General features: G+C 36.9%; 2 protein-coding genes across 2 annotated transcripts in view; one reads left to right on the forward strand and one right to left on the reverse strand.

Annotated features, from left to right (window-relative positions):
- Positions 1 to 12,884: 12,884 nt before the first annotated feature.
- Positions 12,885 to 22,318, reverse strand: part of THADA (THADA armadillo repeat containing) — a gene marked incomplete at both ends in the record, with an annotated part of 34,974 nt that continues 25,540 nt past the window's right edge. Inside the window, 3 exons of the mRNA XM_084234490.1 lie at positions 12,885 to 13,024; positions 14,630 to 14,843; positions 17,984 to 18,135. Coding sequence (XP_084090616.1) covers positions 12,885 to 13,024; positions 14,630 to 14,843; positions 17,984 to 18,135 — 506 coding nt within the window. The remainder of the gene's footprint in view (positions 13,025 to 14,629; positions 14,844 to 17,983; positions 18,136 to 22,318) is intronic.
- Positions 19,977 to 20,827, forward strand: LOC311171544 (large ribosomal subunit protein eL29-like; the record flags this gene model as incomplete). Its single annotated transcript, XM_084234491.1, has 1 exon — positions 19,977 to 20,827. The coding sequence occupies one exon, from the start codon at positions 19,977 to 19,979 to the stop codon at positions 20,439 to 20,441; it is 465 nt and encodes a 154-aa protein (XP_084090617.1). The 3' UTR covers positions 20,442 to 20,827.

The following is a 22,318-nucleotide window of genomic DNA, read 5'->3' on the forward strand; positions in this document are numbered from 1 at the left end:
AAAATGACTATTTTTTAAAAAAAGGCTTGACTGCAGTTAGTTGCTAATTGAGGTTTTGAACAGAATTAGCTATTAAATTGGTTAGGAAATTGTACTTTTCACCATTAGATTGATGATGATCAGCTTTAGAAAAATCCAGACTGCGTATAAAACAATTGTGTAATTACAGGACTAAAGCTAAAATTGGCTCTCTTGATCCAGGTCTCCCCAGGAGACCAGAGTGTGGTGAAAAGGCAAACTGTTCCAAGATAGTTCAGATATGCTTACCCAGAAACACCAACCACAGCATACAGTAGATTTGTGCTCTACACACATCAGAGATGGTAAACAACACAAGGAGTGGTTAAACACGTGACCACGGGTGAGTGTCTCAGTGTCCTCATCTATAAACTGGGGGTAATAACTGTAGTTGACTCACACATTGTGTATTCAGTTAATAAATCTAAAAACACATAAAAGGTCCATAATCTATACTCTAATTCATTTCCATATTAGCTCTGTCCAGGCTTTTCAATAGAGGAAAAGTAAAGACATAGTCTATGCTCAAAATATATCTGATTACAAAGAGACAAATGATACACTTAAATAAAAATCAGATCTGAGACCAACAAAAACCACAAAAGCATTTACAATAGGATTATTTATTTATTTATTTATTTATTTATTTTATTTATTTTATTTATTTTATTTTGTGGGCCCCTCGCCAGGGACCGGGGAACGAACTGGCACTGCAGAAGCTGCAGGCAGCCTTGTAGCCCAGCGCTGAACCACTGCGCCACAAGGGGAGGCCCGGATTTTTTAAATTTTAACTTAAATATCCCACAGAGTGACATGTTATGTGAACCAGACAAAGTTTTCAGGTAAAAATCTGATAAGTACTCCTAATTTTAGTATTTTTGAAGGTCATACACACTATTAGTTGTTAAAAGTCATACACAAGACAAGTCTTATTATCTTCAGTACAGCAATTTCAGAGTATATTTTAAACAGAACTATCAGGTCTTAAATCTGAATTCAACTCTGGATCTGAAGCCAAATTATGCCAGAAAATGAGGAAGAGAAGAAACACCAGTCTGCTAATTTGTCATGTCCATCACTTGTATTATAGAAATCTCTCTTCTTAGAGATTTTTAAGGTGTTTTAAGTCACAGAAAATGAAAACAGAAATCACAAACATGGGGGTCTCTCTAACTTCATTTTTTAAAATATTTCAGATATTAAAACATACTTCAGCAGGGAAACTTGGAAAGGTTCACAGTCTAGTCCTTAATCACAGATCAAATTTTCATCACTTCTTTTATCCTAATTCCCTTCCTTCAATGGGCCTAACACAAAAGGCATATGATAAAATCAAAGATCTCAGAACAGGGACAGGTGGGAGTTCTTCAGGGTGGAACTCAATGCTAAATAAACCTGGTCTGAGAACAGATTAAGGTACTAAGTGATAGGCAGACAGTTCTCAGTTCATTTGCATTTATTTTCCCAACAAACTCACCCAGGTAATACCCAGGCTTATAATGAATATTTCCCAATGAAGAAAGAAACATTCTATAAATCAGGTAGCACGATTTCTTCAGCAACTTTGCCAAATGGTTAACAGCTTAGTGCTAGGGTAGATAGGGGAGAAAAAGTCATGTGTGCTCAGGAGGCTCTCAATGCAGACTGGCAGAGAAAACCAGTATGCTGGGTGGTACCCATCAGGAGCTTAACAGCTCCAAGAAAGGAGTAATCCTTCTACACTAGAATAAACTGTTAGAAAAAGCTTCAAGTCCAGACCTTGAACAGGATATACCTGGATGGACCAAACTGGAAGATAATTAACATGAGAAGAGGCTGGGAAGCATGAATGAATGAATCAATATTCATTAGTACAGCTCCCTTCAATAAACTTTATGAGGTCTTTTTATATGAATGAATTAATACCGAATACAGGAGAGAATTAGCAGACCTGACTGAATGGTCTCAAGGTTTTATGCTAGGAAACTGTGGAAACTGAGTTGCAAGACAGGGCTATACCCAATTAGAAAGGATAAGCGGAGTCCGCAGGGCAGTGTGATCTATGAGCAATTGAAAAGAAAAAGGGGTCATGCTGATTCCTTCCCACTGGATAATCAGATATATTTGATTCTGATAACTTAGAAAATAAATGACAATAGTCATAATCAGAAACAGAATTTTAAAATTTAACTTAAAAAAAAAGAAAAAGTCCTCTGAAAACTTCTTGCCAATTCCCTTTCTATTGGATGCTAATAAATTCCTATTTAAAGTTCACCCTAAAATTTCATACATTGCACATCAACATGGATGACATGTTTACTAAATGTTTTCTTACTAAACATACATTTAAAGATTTTAAAAAAGGAATGAAAGTAAAAATGCAAAAAGGGGGCAATAATTTCTATACTTAAAATTAAATTTTAGTAACTGTCTTTTTAAGGTTAGCAGATGCTAGTTGTAACTTTTATAAAATCTATTTCCCTTAGGAAATGAACATGCTTTATGGATGCACAGGGTACACATGTGGCAGAATACAGCCACATGCCACGTCTCCAGGCATCTATAATTCACCAATGGACTAATTAGGGGGGCTAAATGTTCACCTAAAGCACTAAACCCACAAAGAACAACTGTAAACACATTTGTTAATTTGTCCTTTATCTATACAATAAAAATACAATATATCTATACCTAATTCCACTCATAAATTAGATAAATCCAAAAAGATTTAGTATAGGTGGGACATTCCTACAAAAAGCATGTGCAGTGGCTAAGATCTAGGACCTGGAAACCAGTGGGGCTGAGTTCAGCCTCCTTCTAATACAAACTAGTTAAGCAATATAGTTCCTCATAAGTGAAATGAAGATAAAACTAGAAGCTACTTTCTGAGCAGTAACTGAGATTATGTACACAAGTTTTTAGCAGAGTACCTGGCACAAAATAAGAATCAAAAAATGTCTTTTTTAATATTATCAAATAGTGAGACTTACTCCCTAAACCTAAATTTAAATTTTTATTTTAGGGCAGTCACTTCTTAAAATGAGAAATGTCCATAGTTAGGCACTTCTAATGTTACTTTGGTTTAATGAAATAGTTTATGAAAGTTTGCATTATAGTAAGATAGATAATGTTTTACACTATACATTCTCTACTATAGTGATTTCTTACTAACACCTGGAATTTCTTCAAAACCCAAGCATAAGAGTAACAAATATAAGCTCAGATATCTTCTTATAAGAATGGTTATTTTATATTTTCTAGCAAATTCTCAACCATTTCCCATTTTAACTACTGCCCTTTATTCTGACTTTTAAAAATGAATTTGTCTCATACCTTGTAGTATATTTCTAAGCCCTTCAAATCTGAGAACTACATATGACAGGTCTTTATGTTCCCACAACACTCTTGTAGTAAGACAGTCAAAAAATAAGTAATAAATGATGTGATTATGTGCTTAATTTCATTTCACAACTTAAAAATGGTAACCTGCATTCAGTGCAATTCAAGGAATACTTATTCATAATTTCTAAAAATAAACTTGGCCAAAGAAAGTACAAAAGGCATTTTCTTTAAGTTGTATGCTAATAAATATACAACCCATTTGTAATCCATCACAAAAAACCTGAAACAGTTAACAAAAGACACAAAAGAGGGAATATAATAGATTCCCTTAGCCATGTACTTGTAAAAATTATAATATTGTAGAATCTAAAATTCCAGTTAAAAATATAGTTAGAGTTGATTATTATTATTCATGTGATATCTGTAGCAAGAATACTAGAAAGGGGAAAACAGATATGAAAAATCTACTCCAAAGCTTCTTTTTAGGTATGTTAGTGGGAAAACATGAATTGATACTCCAGGGAGAGGAAGTTATTTTAAAAAAAATCAGTAGGCACTAAATATCTGATATCCTATGGTAAGAGGAGCAACAAAATATATCAAGAAAAAACTCCCAACAGTAAAACTTTGAGCTCGAAACCTAGAGACACATACGGGTCAGGAAGTTGTGAGATAAGGCTCGTTGGACAGCTCACTCTTTAAGGGTCTCGCCTTACAGCTGTCAAAGCTGGTTTTATCTCTACTTCTTGTACAGGGACATTATGAAAGAACCTTTCATTACGTGATTACAGTGCAGACATGCCTCTGAATGAACACATTTTCCTCTTGGTAAAGCTGTGAGGACACACTATTTCTTAAGACATGATCCAGGGAAATGGATCGTTTGCTGAAAAGCTCAGCAGCAAGTTGCCTAACTGTCCTGCTGCTTGCAAAAAATTTGGTTGGGTTTGGGGAGCAGGGAAAATTAAATTTAAAGAAAAATTAAACGAGCAGCTCTGAACAAAGGCAGCACTGTGCCATGGCAGAACACAGGTTGGGAAGGAAGAAGAAGAATTGGGTCCCTGTCCCAGAGTTACCACAAGCCAGCTTTGTGATGTTAGGCAAACCAGGTAACATCCAAAGGCTTCAATTTCCCTTGTACAAGGGAATTGGATAATATCATCTCTGTGACCCTTCCAGCCCTCATAGTTTGTGAGTGTAGTGCTAAATATTTAAAATTATAAATGAGCACCCATTCTCCATGTATAGCAACAAAAATACCCAAGTTGTAATCTTACTCTGTTGTACTGTTATAAACGCTACTCTTACAAGTGGGATTTAAGTAGCTACCCCACTAACAAAGCGCTATAAAATCAGGAACTGGGTTACAAAAGAAATCCTCCCTGCCTTCTGCATGCAAGATGTTAAATCTGAAATTATAATAGAATCTATTAGTTCTTCCAGAGTAAAATGAGTGGCGTCTAAGAGAAGAATCAGATTGAACATCAGTATTATAGGTGGTATGGACCATCTTCATCCACTGAGGGAAGATCAGACCACAGTTATTATTTTTCTTGGAAAGAAGATATCCAAGTTCCACATTCTCCCCTACAAGGGGGAGATCAACCACCTGCTTGCCAGTCACTGTAGGTCTGTGTGGTCACCCTTACCTAAGATGTTGATTATTAAAATTCTTAGTTTGGCCACTAGGTGCACAGAAAATCTAGTGTTGCTGGGGTGACTATCCCTGGGAAAGAAAGCATACCTCAGGCATGGTCCAGCCACCCCAATGTAAATTACACTTTTCTGCCATTTATATTTGAACCCTTAAAAACTCTGAATATATGGGAGTAGTTTTAATTCAAAGAAACATCATGGGGGAAAATTCTATGTTTAAAAGCAAGAATCCTCTGGCAATATGAGTAATGCTAATTTCTTTGTGATTGTGGATTTTCATTGACCAAATACTCCTAAAGGAGCCACTTCTTTAGTCAGTCAGTATGATTAAGAACCAAGTTTTCCACCAAGAGCCCAGTCTCAATGTCAAAACAGTGCTACGATCCTGTACACTCATTCTGTCATTAATTTCTTCTCAAACCTATCTATGTGAGGTTATCACACCTAAAAGTGACATGAAAAAAATGACTGGACATCATTACAAAGGAAATCTATATAAGAAGAGAGAGACAGTCAAAAGAGTGATCAGAAGGGTTCTTTAGTTTGTTAGATCTTCTCTACCACTGTTTTTGTTTTTTACAAACATCATTTATTTTACATTAATCCCGAATTTCACCAAGGTTATCCTATATATCTTAAATTCCTAAGTTTTGGGTGCTATGTAATGGGTGTTAAGGAAAAAGATTTTCACAGGAAGTTTTCAGGTCTCTCTCAGTTACAGTAAAAGCAAAATATATTTACCCCAATTTCTTTTTAAAACACTATCTGACAACCTCCCAACACTAGAGGTTTTAATTTGTCCTTGAAAAGCTAAGGGACTCCAGCACATGTTTATTTCTTAGCAAGATGATGAACATCAGTGAAGTGATCATTAATCATAGCTGGATTCCTCAGCAAAAATGTTGGCATTGGCACTATAGCCAGTCACCAGCAATGACTGCAAGTAACTCGAGGACACTGACGCCTATTTGATTTGGAAGAGAATAAGGAACATAATAATGCTTGCAGTGTGCTGGTCCCCTTTGCTGTTCTCTATCTCAGGGCCTTGCAACATCACAAGACCAGCTGTTAACCAGATGCAAGCGCATCAGCCACAGAGAGTCTGAGAATTAAAATATTAGCATTATTTCCATGGAACTAGTCACATGGTGATTATAGAAATAATTATCATTAGTATACTACAATATTTGTTTTGTTCAAAAATGTTCTAACACCCTAGGGGGGATATTATCTTTGTTTGAAAAGGGTTAAAAATGAAAGTACATGCTATATATTTTTGCTGGAAAATAGTGGGAAATGGATTTGTTGAAACCATATGGAAAGGAAGAGGGAATCAATTAAAAACAGAAATCTAATAAATCTAAAATATTTCCAAATGAAATGCTTGTGGTAAGCTAATTTCTTGTAAACACTGCACTCAAGTCACTTGAACAGTCCCAGATGGTGAACTAACTTTGTGGTCTTAAAATAAAAGTCAGCTAAAAACACTGAAGTGACTACAACTTTATCATCAATGTAGTGAGAAACACAAGATCTAAAATTAATGAGTATATTACATATTTTTCAGTGCAAAATTTAAAAGGTTTGTGGAATATTACTAAACAGACAATTTCATTAAAATTAAATTTTACATGTGTAATATGAAGAAATAAAAGTGAAAATGATAATACCAACTGAACTTAAAGTGTGGTGAAATCTACGTTTTTTTAATTTAACTTAGAAACATATTTCTAAAAATGCCAGTTTTAAAATGTACTAAAGGTCTAATTCCTAAATGACTGCAAACTTTCTTCATCTGACACAGGTAGTATTTTATTCAAGAAAAATTCAAAACTCCTTTTTGAAAGCTGGGTTATAAAGAAAAGTTGCAATTTATCACTGGACCACAGATTATACCAGGTAGAATATATATCTACCCTACCTGGTCCACTGTCAATAATCCATCAGGAGCTTCTGGCACGGACTGCATAGGAAGAAGCTGGCACAGTGTGCCTACAAGCAGAGAGACTTCCTTCATGCTTCTCCAACAACATACCAGCACCATCTGAGCTGTTACATCACATGTTTTTCCTTCTTTACCTTAAAAAAAAAAAAAAAAGCAACAAACTATTGCCACAGTAGACACTTGATTACTCACATCCCAGGTTTCTTAGAACAAGCTTATTCATAATTTCCCCAGAATAATCTGCTTAAACAAACCAATGTGTCATATGTTATATTTATTCAGGAGAAAATAGCGAACATTTGTCGAGCATGTGCTACGAGTAGGACTCATGCTCAGTAGTTTTTTTCATATACTATTTCAAAAATAAATTAAAAATTAAAAAAATATTGTTGCAAAACTTAAATCTAAACTTTGGAAATCAGTGAAATAAATTCTCTCTGCCTCTAAGTTATCCATAAAATATGACAACAATAACCATACTTCATTATTTACTTTGGTAAAGGTGGCTAATTTATCAATAGAGGAGGAGGATATGACTTTTTAAGGCAAAGGAAAATACAGATTCTCTTTCAAAATATATTTAAAACCCACGATTAGCAAGCTTACTCTTGAGTTTTAGGAATATTTTAGTACTAACATTTAAAAAAAATCCAAGACAAACTATGAAGTTTAAAAGGCAAGTTAACAATATAATCTTTATAATGTAATCTCATTTATGTTTTTAAAAAGCCCACCACACTATAGGATAATTGTACATGCAGATAAATACATACAACAGGTTTACAAGGAAAGAAAAAGGACTAATGAGAACTGAAGGGAAACTTATATTAGTTCTTAACTTATATTTATATCTGTATTGTTTGAAGATGTTACAATAAGAATGTATTTATACCAAATTTGTGTGAAGATTCAGAGAAATTTTTGCAACACAATATCGCCATCTAGTGGAGACATTGTAATATATCACTGAAATTACTGCTTCTGTTGACTTTTTATAGCATTATACAAAATTGTAAAATAACAATTAAAGATAAAATAAGCAGAAATAACTCAAATTCTGGAGGCTTGATAACAGAGAGTCTCACATTTTACTGAGTAATTAGACTTGTTTTCTTTAAAAGGCTGCCTGAGGGCCTCCCTGGTGGCGCAGCGGTTGAGCGCTGGGTTGTGAAGCTGCCCGCAGCCTCTGCAGCGCCGGCTCGATCCCCGGCCACTGGCGAGGGTCCCACATGGCGCGCAGACCTCTCCTGCCATCCACTGCTCCCCTCAGCAGTGTGCTTAGTCAGTCTGCCTGTTCTGTTCCCTGCTCTGGTGAATTCTCTCACCCTCCGGCACTTCTGACTGTATCCAGTGCTTGTATAAATAAATAAATAAATCTTAAAAAAAAAAAAAGGCTGCCTGAGTCTAAGGACTCTCCAAGCAAACAGCAAAGGAACCCCACTGCTGAGTCAATTGCTGCCCAAACCCAGTTCATTGAGCATCACTGCTCTTACATCATCTGGCTGTCAGGGCAGGTTTGAGCACTGAAAGGCCTTAACTCATTTCCCCAAATAATTTAAAAGTTAAAAAAAAATGACCTTATTTTCTCGAAATGTTCTGTACACATCTGAAGCATCTGATTTACCATATAAAAAAGAGAAATTCTGTATGTTTTGTGACTTAGACTCTCATTTCTATATTACAAATTGATTTTACATATGCTACCTTTGATGTCTGCAGAAGTACCAGTATTTGGTAGACCGGCATTCAAGTCCTCCAAATCAAAGGTATCACATTCTTTCAATATTTTGGCTTGATTGAAGTAATCATTAGTATCTCGTGGCTGAATCTCATTCAAGATCATCTGTAAGCGGCTTGCTGATTCTGAGGGAGAGCAATAAGTACATAAAACCCCAGTTTCACATCTCCTGCAGATTTTCCTTGCGGGTCTTTGCCTCAAAATTCTTTAATTTTCAATACTTGATAATCAACTCTATTAGAAGGGACTCAGACAGTAAATAATGTAAAAATTATTTATATAAGGTCTGCATGACAATGAATGTACTTTTAAAATATGACATATATTTTAAGTAAGTTAAAGAAAGACTAGATAAAAAACACAACAGAAACTGTCCAGAGGACAAAGGTTGCCACCTAATTTACACTGCTTTTAAATTTATACTCTTAGTATTAATACTCTCAAACACAGAGTTCAATCATTTTCAGAGAAGGGCAATCAACTTCAATAAGCAGCTTCTCTAGCTGCAATGTAAATTAGCAAGATTAAATGCAGAAAGGTAAGAGGCATTTTTAAAAATGAAAACCAACAACAATAAAAACAATCTTTCATAGTACAGGAATATCATGAAGACTCCATACTTGATTTTGAAATGAATTATGTAACATATTGCTTTCTACGTATAATTTACAGTCCTAGTATTGCATTAAACTTCATTTTTATTCCTTGAGCACTCAGTGGATTAGGAAATGTAACCTCTATGAATACAACACTTTGTTCATTGCTGAGTTGCCAGTGCCTAGAAGAAACACTGGTTCATGGTAGAAGTTCAGTAACATGGGCTAAAGGAATGAATGGATGACTTGGTAACATAGAGTTAGCCAAGCTCAATTTTTTTTTTTTTTGGAGATTAGATAAGGTGAATTTTTTTTTAACACAAAATCTTAATAGAAAATATAAGTGAAGGCCTCCTCTGGTGGTACAGTGGTTGAGCGCTGGGCTGCGAAGCTACCCGCAGCCCCTGCAGCGCCAGTTTGATCCCTGGCTGATGGTGAGGGTCCCACATGGTGCGCAGACCTCTCCTGCCATGCCCGCTGCTCCCCTCAGCAGTGTATTTCGTCGGTCTGTCTGTTCTGTTCCCGGCTCTGACTCTGGTGAATTCTCTCACCCTCCCGCGCTTCTGACTGTACCCAGTGCTTGTATAAATAAATAAATAAATCTTTAAAAAAAAGAAAATATAACAGAATCTATCCGTATATTTTTTCTGATTGAAGTTCTGTTTTGTTTTTCCCTCCCACGCCTGTTTCCTTATTTTAAAGAAAACAACAGGTAATCATATAAAACCAATCAATAAATCAAAGTATAGGTACTTAAAGTATACCTTTTATGTACACTTATATTTCAGGTAACATGGGAAATACAAATACAACTAATATCACGAGAATTCAACTGACACCTAATGTCCTCTTGTGGCTTCCATGAAATTTTGACAAAAGAAATTTGACAGTCATGAAAAAAGTAACTGTGGCCCAAAAAGAAATCAAGGAAAGACTAAAGGGGAAAAAAAGGATGATCAGATTAAAAATTTTAAGAGACATAAATTCATTTTTATGGCTTTTAGGGAACAGTGTCTTTAAGAATTGAGAATGCATAACAGATAACATGACAAAGAAACAGGAAACGTGGAGACAAGTGGATAAAAAAGTCAAGATAAGGAAAAGTGTAAGCCAAAGACAGTTTTTGAAATAGAGTGACATTTTAAAATGTTAATTAACAAACAGAATTTGAGCAGACTCTACAGGCCTTACCCACCACAATAGATGACAAGTGTTCAAGATTCCTCCTTCTAATATACTGATATTTGCCTCATAAAAAACACTAGCTATAAGATTGGATGTTCCTTATTCCTATGTACTGTTTAGGTAGGAAAACTAAAGCATCAAATTCTAGTACTTAGACTGACATCAGGGCCTCCCCGGTGGCTCAGCAGTTGAGCGCTGGGTTGCGCAGCTGCCTGCAGCCTCTGCGGCACCAGTTCGATCCCCGGCTGCTCCCCGGCCACCAGAGGAGGGTCCACATGGCGCGCAGACTTCTCCTGCCACCCGCTGCTCCCCTCAGCAGTGTACTTAGGTCCTTCTGCCTGCTCTGCTCCCCGCTCTGGCTCTGGTGAATTCTCTCACCCTCCCGCGCTTCTGACTGTACCCAGTGCATGTATAAACAAAACAAACAAACAAATAAAATAAATAAATAAATAAAACATGCCTCTATTAAAAAAAAAAAAATAGACTGACATCAGTCAAAATAAACAAATGACTGTGCCTCAGTATCATGAACCATTCCCAATCTTCCAATTCAGTTTCAGTAAAGAACAAAATCGAACATTTTTTTGCATACCACACAATTCCAGGTTTCTTTAATTATCAACCCAAGATACTATATTGTATGGTGCAGTGTGTTTATATTTTGATACTGTGTTTTTAATACAAGCTTCTCCTTTGTATTCCAAAATGCACTCACCACTGTATTTCAACACCAAATGCTTCATGATTTCCTAATGTTCAAAGGAACACTCAGAGTAGCATATATTTTTAACAGCCAATCTTTTCTGGCCCATTGCAGTGCAGGCATATGCCACTGGGATGTCCCAGACACTGACCTTAGTTTCCGTTCTTTTGGAAATTACTCATTCATTGATTAGTTCATTATAACAAATATTTACTGTAACCCACTTCCACCAGGCACTGTGCTTACACAAAGGAGGAAATCATAGCCAAGAACCCTGTTTCAACAACTCTATAGGTATCAATTCTGGAAGGGGAGAATAGCAGGAGTCAAACTATTACAGGACCTGGTCTGAGGTTATTTAAGTATTTTACTTACTATTTTTTTGTTGCAGTAACATTGAGGAGGTATAGGATCTCCTATACCTGTTAACCATACTGTTAACCATACCACACCTCCGACCAAGACACTCCTTCCCCCCATTCCACTGTGCTCCCTCCCAACTTTGTTTACACATAAAGAGTATTTGTAACATAATGTATTTTATGAGTAGAAAAGATTACTTTAGATATAGAAATAGAAGGAGGTAAGCTATGCTTGGGAGAACAAGTTGGGAGGCCTTTGAAATAGTCCAAACAAGATACAACTTAAGTCTGGAGTAAGAAAAGATGCAGCTAAAAAGAAAAGAGATTTGAAAAGTATACAAGGGGCACCACTGAGAGAAAATAGAGAGAAACTAGAGAGGAGGAAAGGAGAGATGTCCAACACCCCTTTGGCTCCTGACTCGCATGAACAGATCTCTGGTAGGGGCATTTGCAAAGATTGTGAGAGAAAAGGCAGGTGAAAGTACGAAAGTTTGTGAGTTTAATTTTGGGTATTTTGAGTATCTCCTCCAATTTTTTTTAATTAAATGGTCTTTGTATGTCAAATTATCTTTGACCATTATAGACCCCTAAAAAGCTGCCTCCTCTAACTTAACTCCATCAACTGATCTCTCATTGATACTGCCCACTCTCCCAGTCCCAACAATAAACAAGGTTGTGTATTCTGAAATGACAATATTATAAAACCCCAGAGCAGGAAGTACCCTGGTCATCACCCAATAATTTATTTATTTTGGCTATTTTTTAATAGTTAAAAATACTACCTAAAAGACAGAAACATCACAAAAAATCATTTCCCTCCCCCCTTATTTAGCTTTTATATCTCTCCAAAGAAATGAGTGGATGTGGGGGAGAAAAAAAGAGAGAATACAGTCATTACAGCTTCCTTCATTTGCTGACCTGAATCAGTGTCCATTGGGATGAGGCCTTCTGGGGAGGAGCTCTGAATGACTGGCGACACCACAGCAGAAAGCCTGTAGGACATGGAAAGGAGCTTCACCACCACAGGTCTCCACTCACTCACCAACTGCAGGCTGCTGCAACAAGAATGTCAGGGAAATTTATACTAAAAGCAAAAATCAAATTTTTCAAATGGCAATAGATAAATGGAGTTGAAAGAATATGGGTTTCAAAACTGTGCAATCTGAAATATTTGAGACAGAAAAATATGCATATGTATGTGCAATTTAAAACCTAATTTTAATTATCTTTAAGGCAATAAACTATATTTATTATTATTATATTATTATTAAAAGGAGTTTTAAACTCCTTTCCCATAATACATTACAATTAAGAGTTGAAAGCTTAGAAATGAGTTTTCAGGAGACGGCTGTGGATGTACTTACTTTAGAGATAATTTCTGCAAAGCTCCTATTACACAATGGACGCGCCCGTACATGGGAAATGACGCTGCTGCCTGAAGCAGAGAATTTTCAGCCTGACATATTTCTTCCTCAAGATTTTCCAGTAAGCATTTGATAACTAGAGAAAGTAAAACAAAATCAAAGAAATGCTAGTTTTAAAACACATTTATAAATTTGTGAACAGCGAAAACAGTTTGCTCATTATTTACAGAGAAAAAAGCCTGACAACAGAACACATTAATAAATTATAGCTAATTTATATAAAGCAAGTACTATTTATATAAAATTCCAAATCATGTAAAACTAAAGAACACTGTTTAATGATATATACAGACAGTAAAATCTTGGTAGACACAAGATAAAAGGCTTATAGGAAATATAGGACAGTAATTAGGTAGGGGAGCTAGGGTAAAAGAGAGGTTTCAAAGGTATGGGTGCTGGTACTTAATCTGGATGCTATCATGCTAATTGGAAACCAAACTTGTAAAATTTTTCATATTATTACTGTTTAAACCCTATATATATAAATATTCTTTGTATGTCTGAAATATTTCATAGTTTTCAAATGTCTTGAATTTAGAAAACTTAACAAAAAGCATGAACTCCCCAGTTCACCAAAATTGCAGACCTGTCATCAGGGTGCCCTGTGAACCCAGCCCTGAAACAATTAGAGTGGGTGAGCATCAGCCACCATGGTACTGTCACCTCTATCCCTAGGTCTATGGACACATTCCCACCAGAACTACCCATCATCTCCTACTCTTCCCCCCATGATTAGTTTACTTTTTCATCACTTTTCTACCATCTTGGAGAGAATAAGTCTCAACTCTCTGTATCTGACTTCTCTGACTTCTCTCTCTCTTTTTTTTTTTTAAAGATTTATTTTATTTCTACAAGAACCAGGGTACAGGCCAGATGCACGGGAGGGTGAGAGGATTCACCACAGACAGAGCAGGGAACAGAACAGGCAGACTGGTGAAATACACTGCTGAGGGGAGCAGCGGGCGAGACAGGAGAGGTCTGCTCGCCATGTGGGTTGCTCCGAGGCCGGCAGGGATCGAACCAGCAGCACTGCAGAGACTGTGTACAGCTTCACAGGGCTGTGCTCAACTGCCTGTGCCACCAAGGAGGCCCTGAGTTCTCTTTTTTGTCTATAAAAATCCCTATCAGTCTTTATTTCCAGTACAGTTCCAAAATGAAAATTCAGTACATGAATTCCTAACATATACTTATTGAAAATAACTAGCTCTAAACCAACTTGGACTCTAGGTTTTGGAACTGGCTATCTGGAAAGAGTAGAAGGCAGGGGTATGGCAGCCAGTTAAAATACATACCCTAACAAACTAAGGACTTCTGCTCTACATAGAAATAATGAAGATGAGCTGGCTATAGTCATAGTAAACCTTTGCAGACAAAAAAGTTCTTTTTTGGTAGAGAAAAAAGCCCTGTTTAAGTGAAAGCTTAATTAACTATATTTGTATATCTCCTCTCTTAACATGAATTCCCTATTTAGAAACCTGTGAAAATGAGTAAATTATTCATTTGCATAAGAGAAATTTATGGTATTCTTATATGCTGGAAAACGACTATGCTGGTAAATGCTTAAAAAAAGAAACCACAAAGTACATGTTTAACCATTAAATACTCTAACCAAATGAATAGTGAGGGAGTAAGATATTGGTTGTGATAAATAAGAACAAAAGGTCATTTACTCAATACAAACCCATTAATGTGTTTCTTTCTACCACAAGAGCAGGCTTATCTCCATCTCCACATGCAACTTGCTGAGTTTTCAAACAGGCTGACAGCGATGATGGCAGCGCATTCTGCCAGATTAAGAAGTTCAGCAGGTGGGAGGCTGTTACACAGTCATATGGTTTGGTGCTTGTGCTGAGCTCCAAAGCTGCCTGGAATAAGTATTGCAGTTTCTCCGAATCCTAGAATAAAGCACAGTTACCAAAACTGAAACAAATTTTTAATTCAAGAGAATAGTAGGTAATTAAAAACTGAGCATGCCGCATAATTGTAATTTAATATGAGCATTCATTCCCTTTCTCCCTGAACACAGGCTGAAGTTTTTATTGTAAGAATCAATGATTATTATTAATCCTGGTGATGAGAGTCTTGAATAGAATTTCAGTAAGAAAATTAAACACTGATAAAGCCTTTTTTTTCTTAAGTACCTCTTTCTTCAGAAAATGTCTATTTTTTCTCTGTAGAAATTCTGCAATAACCACAGCCAAATCATCTTCATTATTTCTACCAAGAGCAGAGTTCTTGGGCGTATTGAGGTTTGTTTTAACTGGATATCATACTCTTGCCTGTCTCCCTTTCCTCTTCTCATGCAACTAGTTCAACAGAGGAAAAATATCAAGCGTCACAAAAATACAAATCCACCAGGTTGGTCCTGGTGAAGCTTCATATACGGATGGGAAATAAAGTGATCAGATCAGCCTCAAAAATTCTGCATCACAGCTCCCACACATAGAGCTCACAGGGATGCCCACTCACACAGCCTATCTAAAGAGGACAGAACAAAGGACAGGTCACTGTCATACTCATGCAAAGGCACTGGGCAGAGGACAAGAAACATGGTCCTGTTCAAAACTCCATAGTCGACAAGCTGTATGTACACCATGCTGGAATTCAGGATTTTGTTGTTCAATAAACTGATTCCTCTAGGATAGCTCCATAACTGTCTAATATAAGGGAGGAAACCATTATGAACTTAATTTTGAATTTAATCACAGGTGTACATTAATGATGCAGCACAATTTCCAAAAAGTAAAAATTGAACATACTGATTCAAGTATCAGTTTCATTTAAATTCTTTGGTCTTTGATATCTTCAGTTTTCAATGACCTTTTAAAAACAGTGGCCAAAGCTCAAATCTAAATAAACATTAGAAAGAATCAATTAAGCCTCTAAGCCATTCTGTGTAACTAACAGTTAAGTTCCCAAACTATTTAACCAACTAATTAGTAAAAAGCATAATAAACAGCCTTTCAAATCTAAAGTATCTTTTATTCTTTTATTCTATCATATTAGATCAATCAAAATGTAATGTAAAAACTTTGAATATATAACCCCACAAGAAAGAAGGAAAATTGACTAGGTGAATAGTAATGTCATATATTAGAAAGATGTGTTATCAAAAATATGTATATACAGGTTAAAGAGACTGTGTCAGCACTCAAGAAATGTCTTAAAATTAACTATATAAGCATTAATTAAAGTTAATTAATTAAAACATTAATTACGTATTATAGAGCATAACCAAATAAATATGTAATCAATGTTTTAAACTCTTGAATGACTATTTCTATGACCGTTTTACTAATACGCAAGCCAAACCAGAAAGGATAACTACCAAACCCCTATACCAAGCCATATACAGCCCAGTTTTCTGAATTCTATAGTTAAGTGTCTATATCTCAAGCACATGTCTCTCAGTTTAGAGACACGGAGGCTCCCTAAAAACCCTTCACAGTTCATGTAAGGATCAGGCATTTGATACAGTGCTACCATATACTTTCCCCACTCCAGTTGCTCTCAATATATTTGCCAGCAATGAGGCCCAGTTGCATATATGATATAAGGCTACAGTGTTATGAATGGTAAGGGGCAAGGGGAGGAGGGAGAGGAGAAAGAAGATAGAAAACATAAATTTCTTCTTTATAAACTCTATATAGTACCAAAAAAATTTAATAAAAATTTTAAAATTCTATATGGCACAAAAGTTAGCACCCTAAGCATCAAAGAAGCTTCTGCTCACCAGGGCACATGAAAGGCCGCAGGGATAGGTGGATACTGGACAACAACTCCTAATCTAGAGCTAACTCAGAAAAGATGCTCTGAGATTTTGCAATGCCATCAAGAAACCATGGAAATAGTCAGCTTGTGTCTTTTGACATGTGCTCCTACAGAATGACACTGCATCTACAAGCTGGCGTGCCTTAAATAGAGGGCGTGGCCTGAAGCCCAGGTCATGGCACAGATGTAATCCCGGCAGGCATCTGGGCCTCCATACAGCTCTAACAGAAAGCCACAGCAAAGTGACCTCACAGGTGGGCCTCCTTGGTGGTGCAAGGGGTTAAGAAGCAACCTATGAAGCTCTCTGCAGCTGCTGCAGTTCAATCCCAGGCGCGAGTTCAATCCCCAGGCGGGGAGCTGCCCACATGGCACAGCAGACTTCTCCTGACTCGCCCACTGCTCCCCTCAGCAGTGTATCTCAGTCTGCCTGTTCTGTTCCCCGCTCTGTCTCTGGTGAATCCTCTCACCCAACACACCTCTGGCCTGTACCCCAGTTCTTGCATGCGTAAATAAATAAATATTAAAAAAAAAAGTGACCTCACAGACTCAGAGTAAGTTTCAAGGGCAAGCCTGGGTGCCTAAACTAAGGGGTGCCGTGGCTGCAGACCTATCCCAAAGCTGTTCCCTCCCTCCTGATTCCATCTTAGGTTCCCACCCTAAGGTGGAAAGTGCAAAGTGTCAGAAAGAGAAGGAGGGCTGGGGATGGGGTAGAACGTCTAGGAAGAGAACTGCTGTTAACCTCAAGTACTGAGTTTCAGTCTCAGTTTAGCTACTGCTTGATGGAAGGTCAGAAATATGTTCTCTACCTCACTCACACACAGCTTTTCCCAGACAACTAAGCAGGGAGGTTATCTCAAAAAACTCAAGTTACTGTAAGTGATGTGTTTTGATCATGTATTAACACATTCAAGTAAGCCAGGGAGACCACAGTCAATATCTACCAAATAATCTTCTAAACAATGAGACTAACTGCTTTCTAAACCTCTTTTTATCAAAACAATTTTAAAGAAAGGCAAAAAACAAAGCTTATTGATTTGGATTTTGTTTTCTCTTATGATATTTCCTCCTTCCATATCATTCACTCCAATCTCCTCTATACTTTCACCCCACAACAGTGGAGGCATTAATGAGAACTGAAAGTGGCAGAAATCATAAGAAAGATGGAAAAAACCTGGACAAAACACAAATTGCTGTATCTGTTGCTAAAATAGAAAGTTTTCATGCAAAAATCACATTTTCATTCAGAGAGGAAAAGTCCAAATACCTGAAGCTGGACAACTGTTTTTGGTAACTTCATGAGAAGATCAAATGCTAAAATTTTTACTTCTTCAAAAGTGCTGGTAAAACATTCCATCAGTGTTTGGAAACGACCAACATCAATATCCTGACTCAGCTGATACACTGTTTGGACTCCATCTAAAAACAAAGATTGACAAGAGAATAAAAGGAAAGCAACATTTTTAAGTTATTTGATCAAGTTTATAGAAAATTAACATAAATATGTATACTTCATACTTTACCACAATAGCATAAGAATAATTTTTCTCTTAATTTATTTCCCAAAATGGTAATAGTACTCCAGATAGAAAATAAACATTTTTTAATTTGTTTAAAATCACTTCATTCTCATTCAAAAGGCTATATATTATATAAGATTCCTAAGTTGTTTTAAAAGACAAAAAAAACTAAATTTAGGACTATACCTTTAAAAAAATCTTTACAAAATTTCTTGACCTCTTATCACACTTCCAAACTTCAAGCTATACTACAAAGCCATAATAATTGAAACAGTTTGGTACTGGAACAAAAACAGACACACAGACCAATGGAACAGAACAGAGAGCCCAGAAATAAAGCCACACTTATATGAACAGCTAATCTTTGACAAAGGAGCAAAGAATATGCAATGGAACACAGACAGTTTGTTCAATAAATGGTGCTGGGAAAACTGGACCTCCACATGCAAGAAAATGAAACTTGACCATACCTCTTACCATGCACAAAAATCAACTCAAAATGGATAAAAGAACTGGACATAAGACCTGAAACCATAAAATATATAGAAGAAAGTACAGGTAAAACACTACAAGACATACATCTCAGAAACATCTTTAAAGACTCATCACCCAAAGCAGTGATAGTGAAGGCAAAGATAAACATCTGGAATTACATCAAACTGAAAAGCTTCTGTACAGCAAAAGAGACATTAACCAAAACAGAGAGACACCCCACTGGTTGGGAAAAATCTTTGCACTCCATTCAACTGATAAGGGACTGACCACAAAGATATACAAAGAACTCACCCGGCTCAACGAAAACAAAATAAACAATCCAGTCAAGAAATGGGCAGAAAAACTTAAAAGACATTTCTTCAAAGAGGAAATGCAAATGGCCAACAGGCATATAAAAAAATGTTCAACATCCCTTATAATCAGGGAAATGCAAATCAAAACCACACTGAGATACCACCTTACACCAGTTAAGAATGGCACATATCAAAAAAACAAGCAACAGCAAATGTTGGCGAGGATGTGGTGAAAAAGGAACTCTCCTACATTGCTGTTGGGAGTGCAAACTGGTCCAACCACTATGGAAAGCTGTCTGGAGGTTGCTCAGTCTACTAAAAATGGAGCTACCATATGACCCACCAATTCCACTACCAGGGATCTACCCAAAGGACACAAAAACATTGATTCAAAAGGACACCTGTACACCTATGTTTACGGCAGCACTATTTACAACAGATAAAACCTGGATACAATCCAAATGCCCAAAAATAGATGACTGGATCAAGAAGATGTGGTACATATACACAATGGAATATTACTCAGCCGTTAAAAAAACACATGCAGTTTGCAACAACATAGATGGAGCTAGAAGGGATCATGCTCAGCGAAATAAGTCAGAAAGAAAAAGAAAAATACCGGATGGTCTCACTCATAGCAGGAATTTAGAAAACCTAAATAAGGGACCAGGAAAAAGACTAATTAATACAAAGTAAAAATCAAAATTAACAAGCAACTATAAACCAGAGACACATTACGGGGCAGGTAGAGGAAGGATTAGGGTCAAAATAAGGGGGGGTGCAATTGTATGGGGAATATAACCAAAATGAAAATGCATACATTGTGCAAAAATGAAAAATGATGTAAGAATTACATAAAATAAAATATTTTTTAAAAATTTAAAAAATAGCCGTGGCCGTTCTTTCTCTTCCGGCTCAAGGCCCCTGGGGAGCCGCGGGCCTCAGTGCAGACATGGCCAAGTCCAAGAACCACACCACACACAACCAATACCAAAAATGGCATAGAAATGGCATCAAGAAACCCCGATCCCAAAGATACGAATCTCTTAAGGGGGTAGATCCCAAGTTCCTAAGGAACATGCCCTTTGCCAAGAAGCATAACAAGAAGGGCCTGAAGAAGACGCAGGCCAACAATGCCAAGAGTGCACGTGCTGAGGCTATCAAGGCCCTTGTAAAGACCAAGACGGTCAGGGCTAACATCCCTAAGGGCAGCAGCCGCAAGCTCAGCCGACTTGCCTACATCGCTCACCCCAAGCTTGGGAAACATGCACGTGCCCACATCACCAAGAGTCTCAGGCTTTCACGGCCAAAGGGCAAGGCTCAAACCCAGGCCAAGGATGCGGCTACAGCACAGGTCCCCAAAGGAACACAGGCAGCCGAAGGTGCCCAGGCCGCCAAGTGCCCAGGCCCCAGCTAAGCCTTAAGAATAGAGAACGCTGTCTGCCCGTGTGAGGACAGAAGGACTGGTGTCACCCCTAGGCTGCTGTCTACAAGGCACTGGTGTCTTCCTGTGCTTTTGTACAAATAAATCTGAAGCAGAACCTAATAAATAAATAAATAAATAATTTTAAAAGATAAAATGAACAATGATGTTACAAAAAAAAAAAGATAAACTCATGCCATTCACAGCAACATGGATGGAGCTAGAAGGAATTATGCTCGGTGAAATAAGCCAGAGGAAAAAGAAAAAGAATAGATGGTTTCACTTATAACAGGAACATAGGAGAACAAAATAAGACATCAGTGTAAAAAAAAAATAGTAACAGTACAAAACACAACAAAGCAAAAACAGACAATTATAAACCAGAGACATCCTGCAGGGGAGGAGGAGGGAGAGGGATCAGAGGGAGGGAGGAGCACAGGGGACTGTGGTGATGGTGTATGGGTGCCTTGGGGAAGGAAATTCTATGGGGGTCTCTACCTGAGGGGGTGAGGGGAAGCAAATATTGTTTAAAAAATTTTTTGTAAACTCAAGCCCTACTGCATAATAGTTGAAAATAATCAGTAAGATGACATATCCTAAAGGGATTACTGGACATCAAAAATAAAGAGGAATCTTCTGGCCATAGTGGCAAAACCACCTCAATCGATACATTAGAAAAAACAAAGTTGGCTTCACTCTTCACCAGAGCAACCTGTAGTAGAGGTAGAGATAGAATATAGTAGAGCAATGCTTATAAAATTCTCAGGGAAAGGTGTGATGAAAAATTGTCTATCAAAATCTGAATATAGCACCAGACATAAGGCAAGAAATTAGTGAATGTACAAGAAATTAAGAAATACATTTCTCCCAAAAACTCTTCCCAAAGGAAGATGAATTTCAGCCAACCAAGAAACAAACAGAAAAAGCTATCACAAAAGAATGATAGCAGTAATGAATACGTTTAACTCTAAGATTAAGACAAAATAATTGTGGGAATAATGGGTTACATAGCAAAATGTGAAGAACATTTAATAATTTAACCCCTGAGAATAACTGAAAACATTCCTACGCTTAATTTGAAGACTGATGTTCAATATAAAGCAGGATGTTTTTTCTTATTTAATCTTAACTGACAAGTAAGTTAGTAATCCTGTGACATTCCTAGATGAAGCAAATGAAGTTTTTGGCACTTCATGCATACATCTGTTCAGTTCGCTGCTTCTTTTCTAATTTGAAGCAATTTTTTTTTCTCTAGTCTTGGCCTAACTGCTCTAGCTAAAACTTAGAAAGGTGAATGGAAGGTGAGCACTGGTGTCACTTTCCTGATCAGAAAGGAAAGGCTTTCCCCGTCTCGCATCATTCAGTATGGGTTTTTCATGAATGTCTTTTTACCAAACCGAGTTCCTTTCTACTCCTACTTTGTTGGGTGTTGGTCTATCATAAAAGGGGTTTGAATTTTATTAAATGCTTCTTTTCACCAATTGAAGTGATCAGGTGTTTGCTTTTACTTTGTTCTAATATGGCATATTAGATCGACTATTTCTTATGCTGAGTCTTCCTTGCATTCCCAGGATAAATGCCTTCTTGTCATGGTGTATAATACTTTTAATATGCTGCTGGATTTGGTTTGCTGGTATTTTGTGGAGAATTTTTATATCTATATCTAACTTTCATATCCATACAGGCCTATAGTTTTCTTACAATTTTTTTTTACACTTTTTTAATTGCGGCAACAATGGTTTACAATACTGTATATGATTTAGGGTAATAGTGTGAAATCTCTACAGATGTATGTTACCATAGCACACCCACCACCAAAGCACCCATAGTCCTTTACTACAAACCACTGGTCCCCTCCCCTTGACTATAGT

This window comes from Talpa europaea (assembly GCF_964194135.1).
Source record: "Talpa europaea genome assembly, chromosome: 6".
Taxonomy (NCBI): domain Eukaryota; kingdom Metazoa; phylum Chordata; class Mammalia; order Eulipotyphla; family Talpidae; genus Talpa; species Talpa europaea.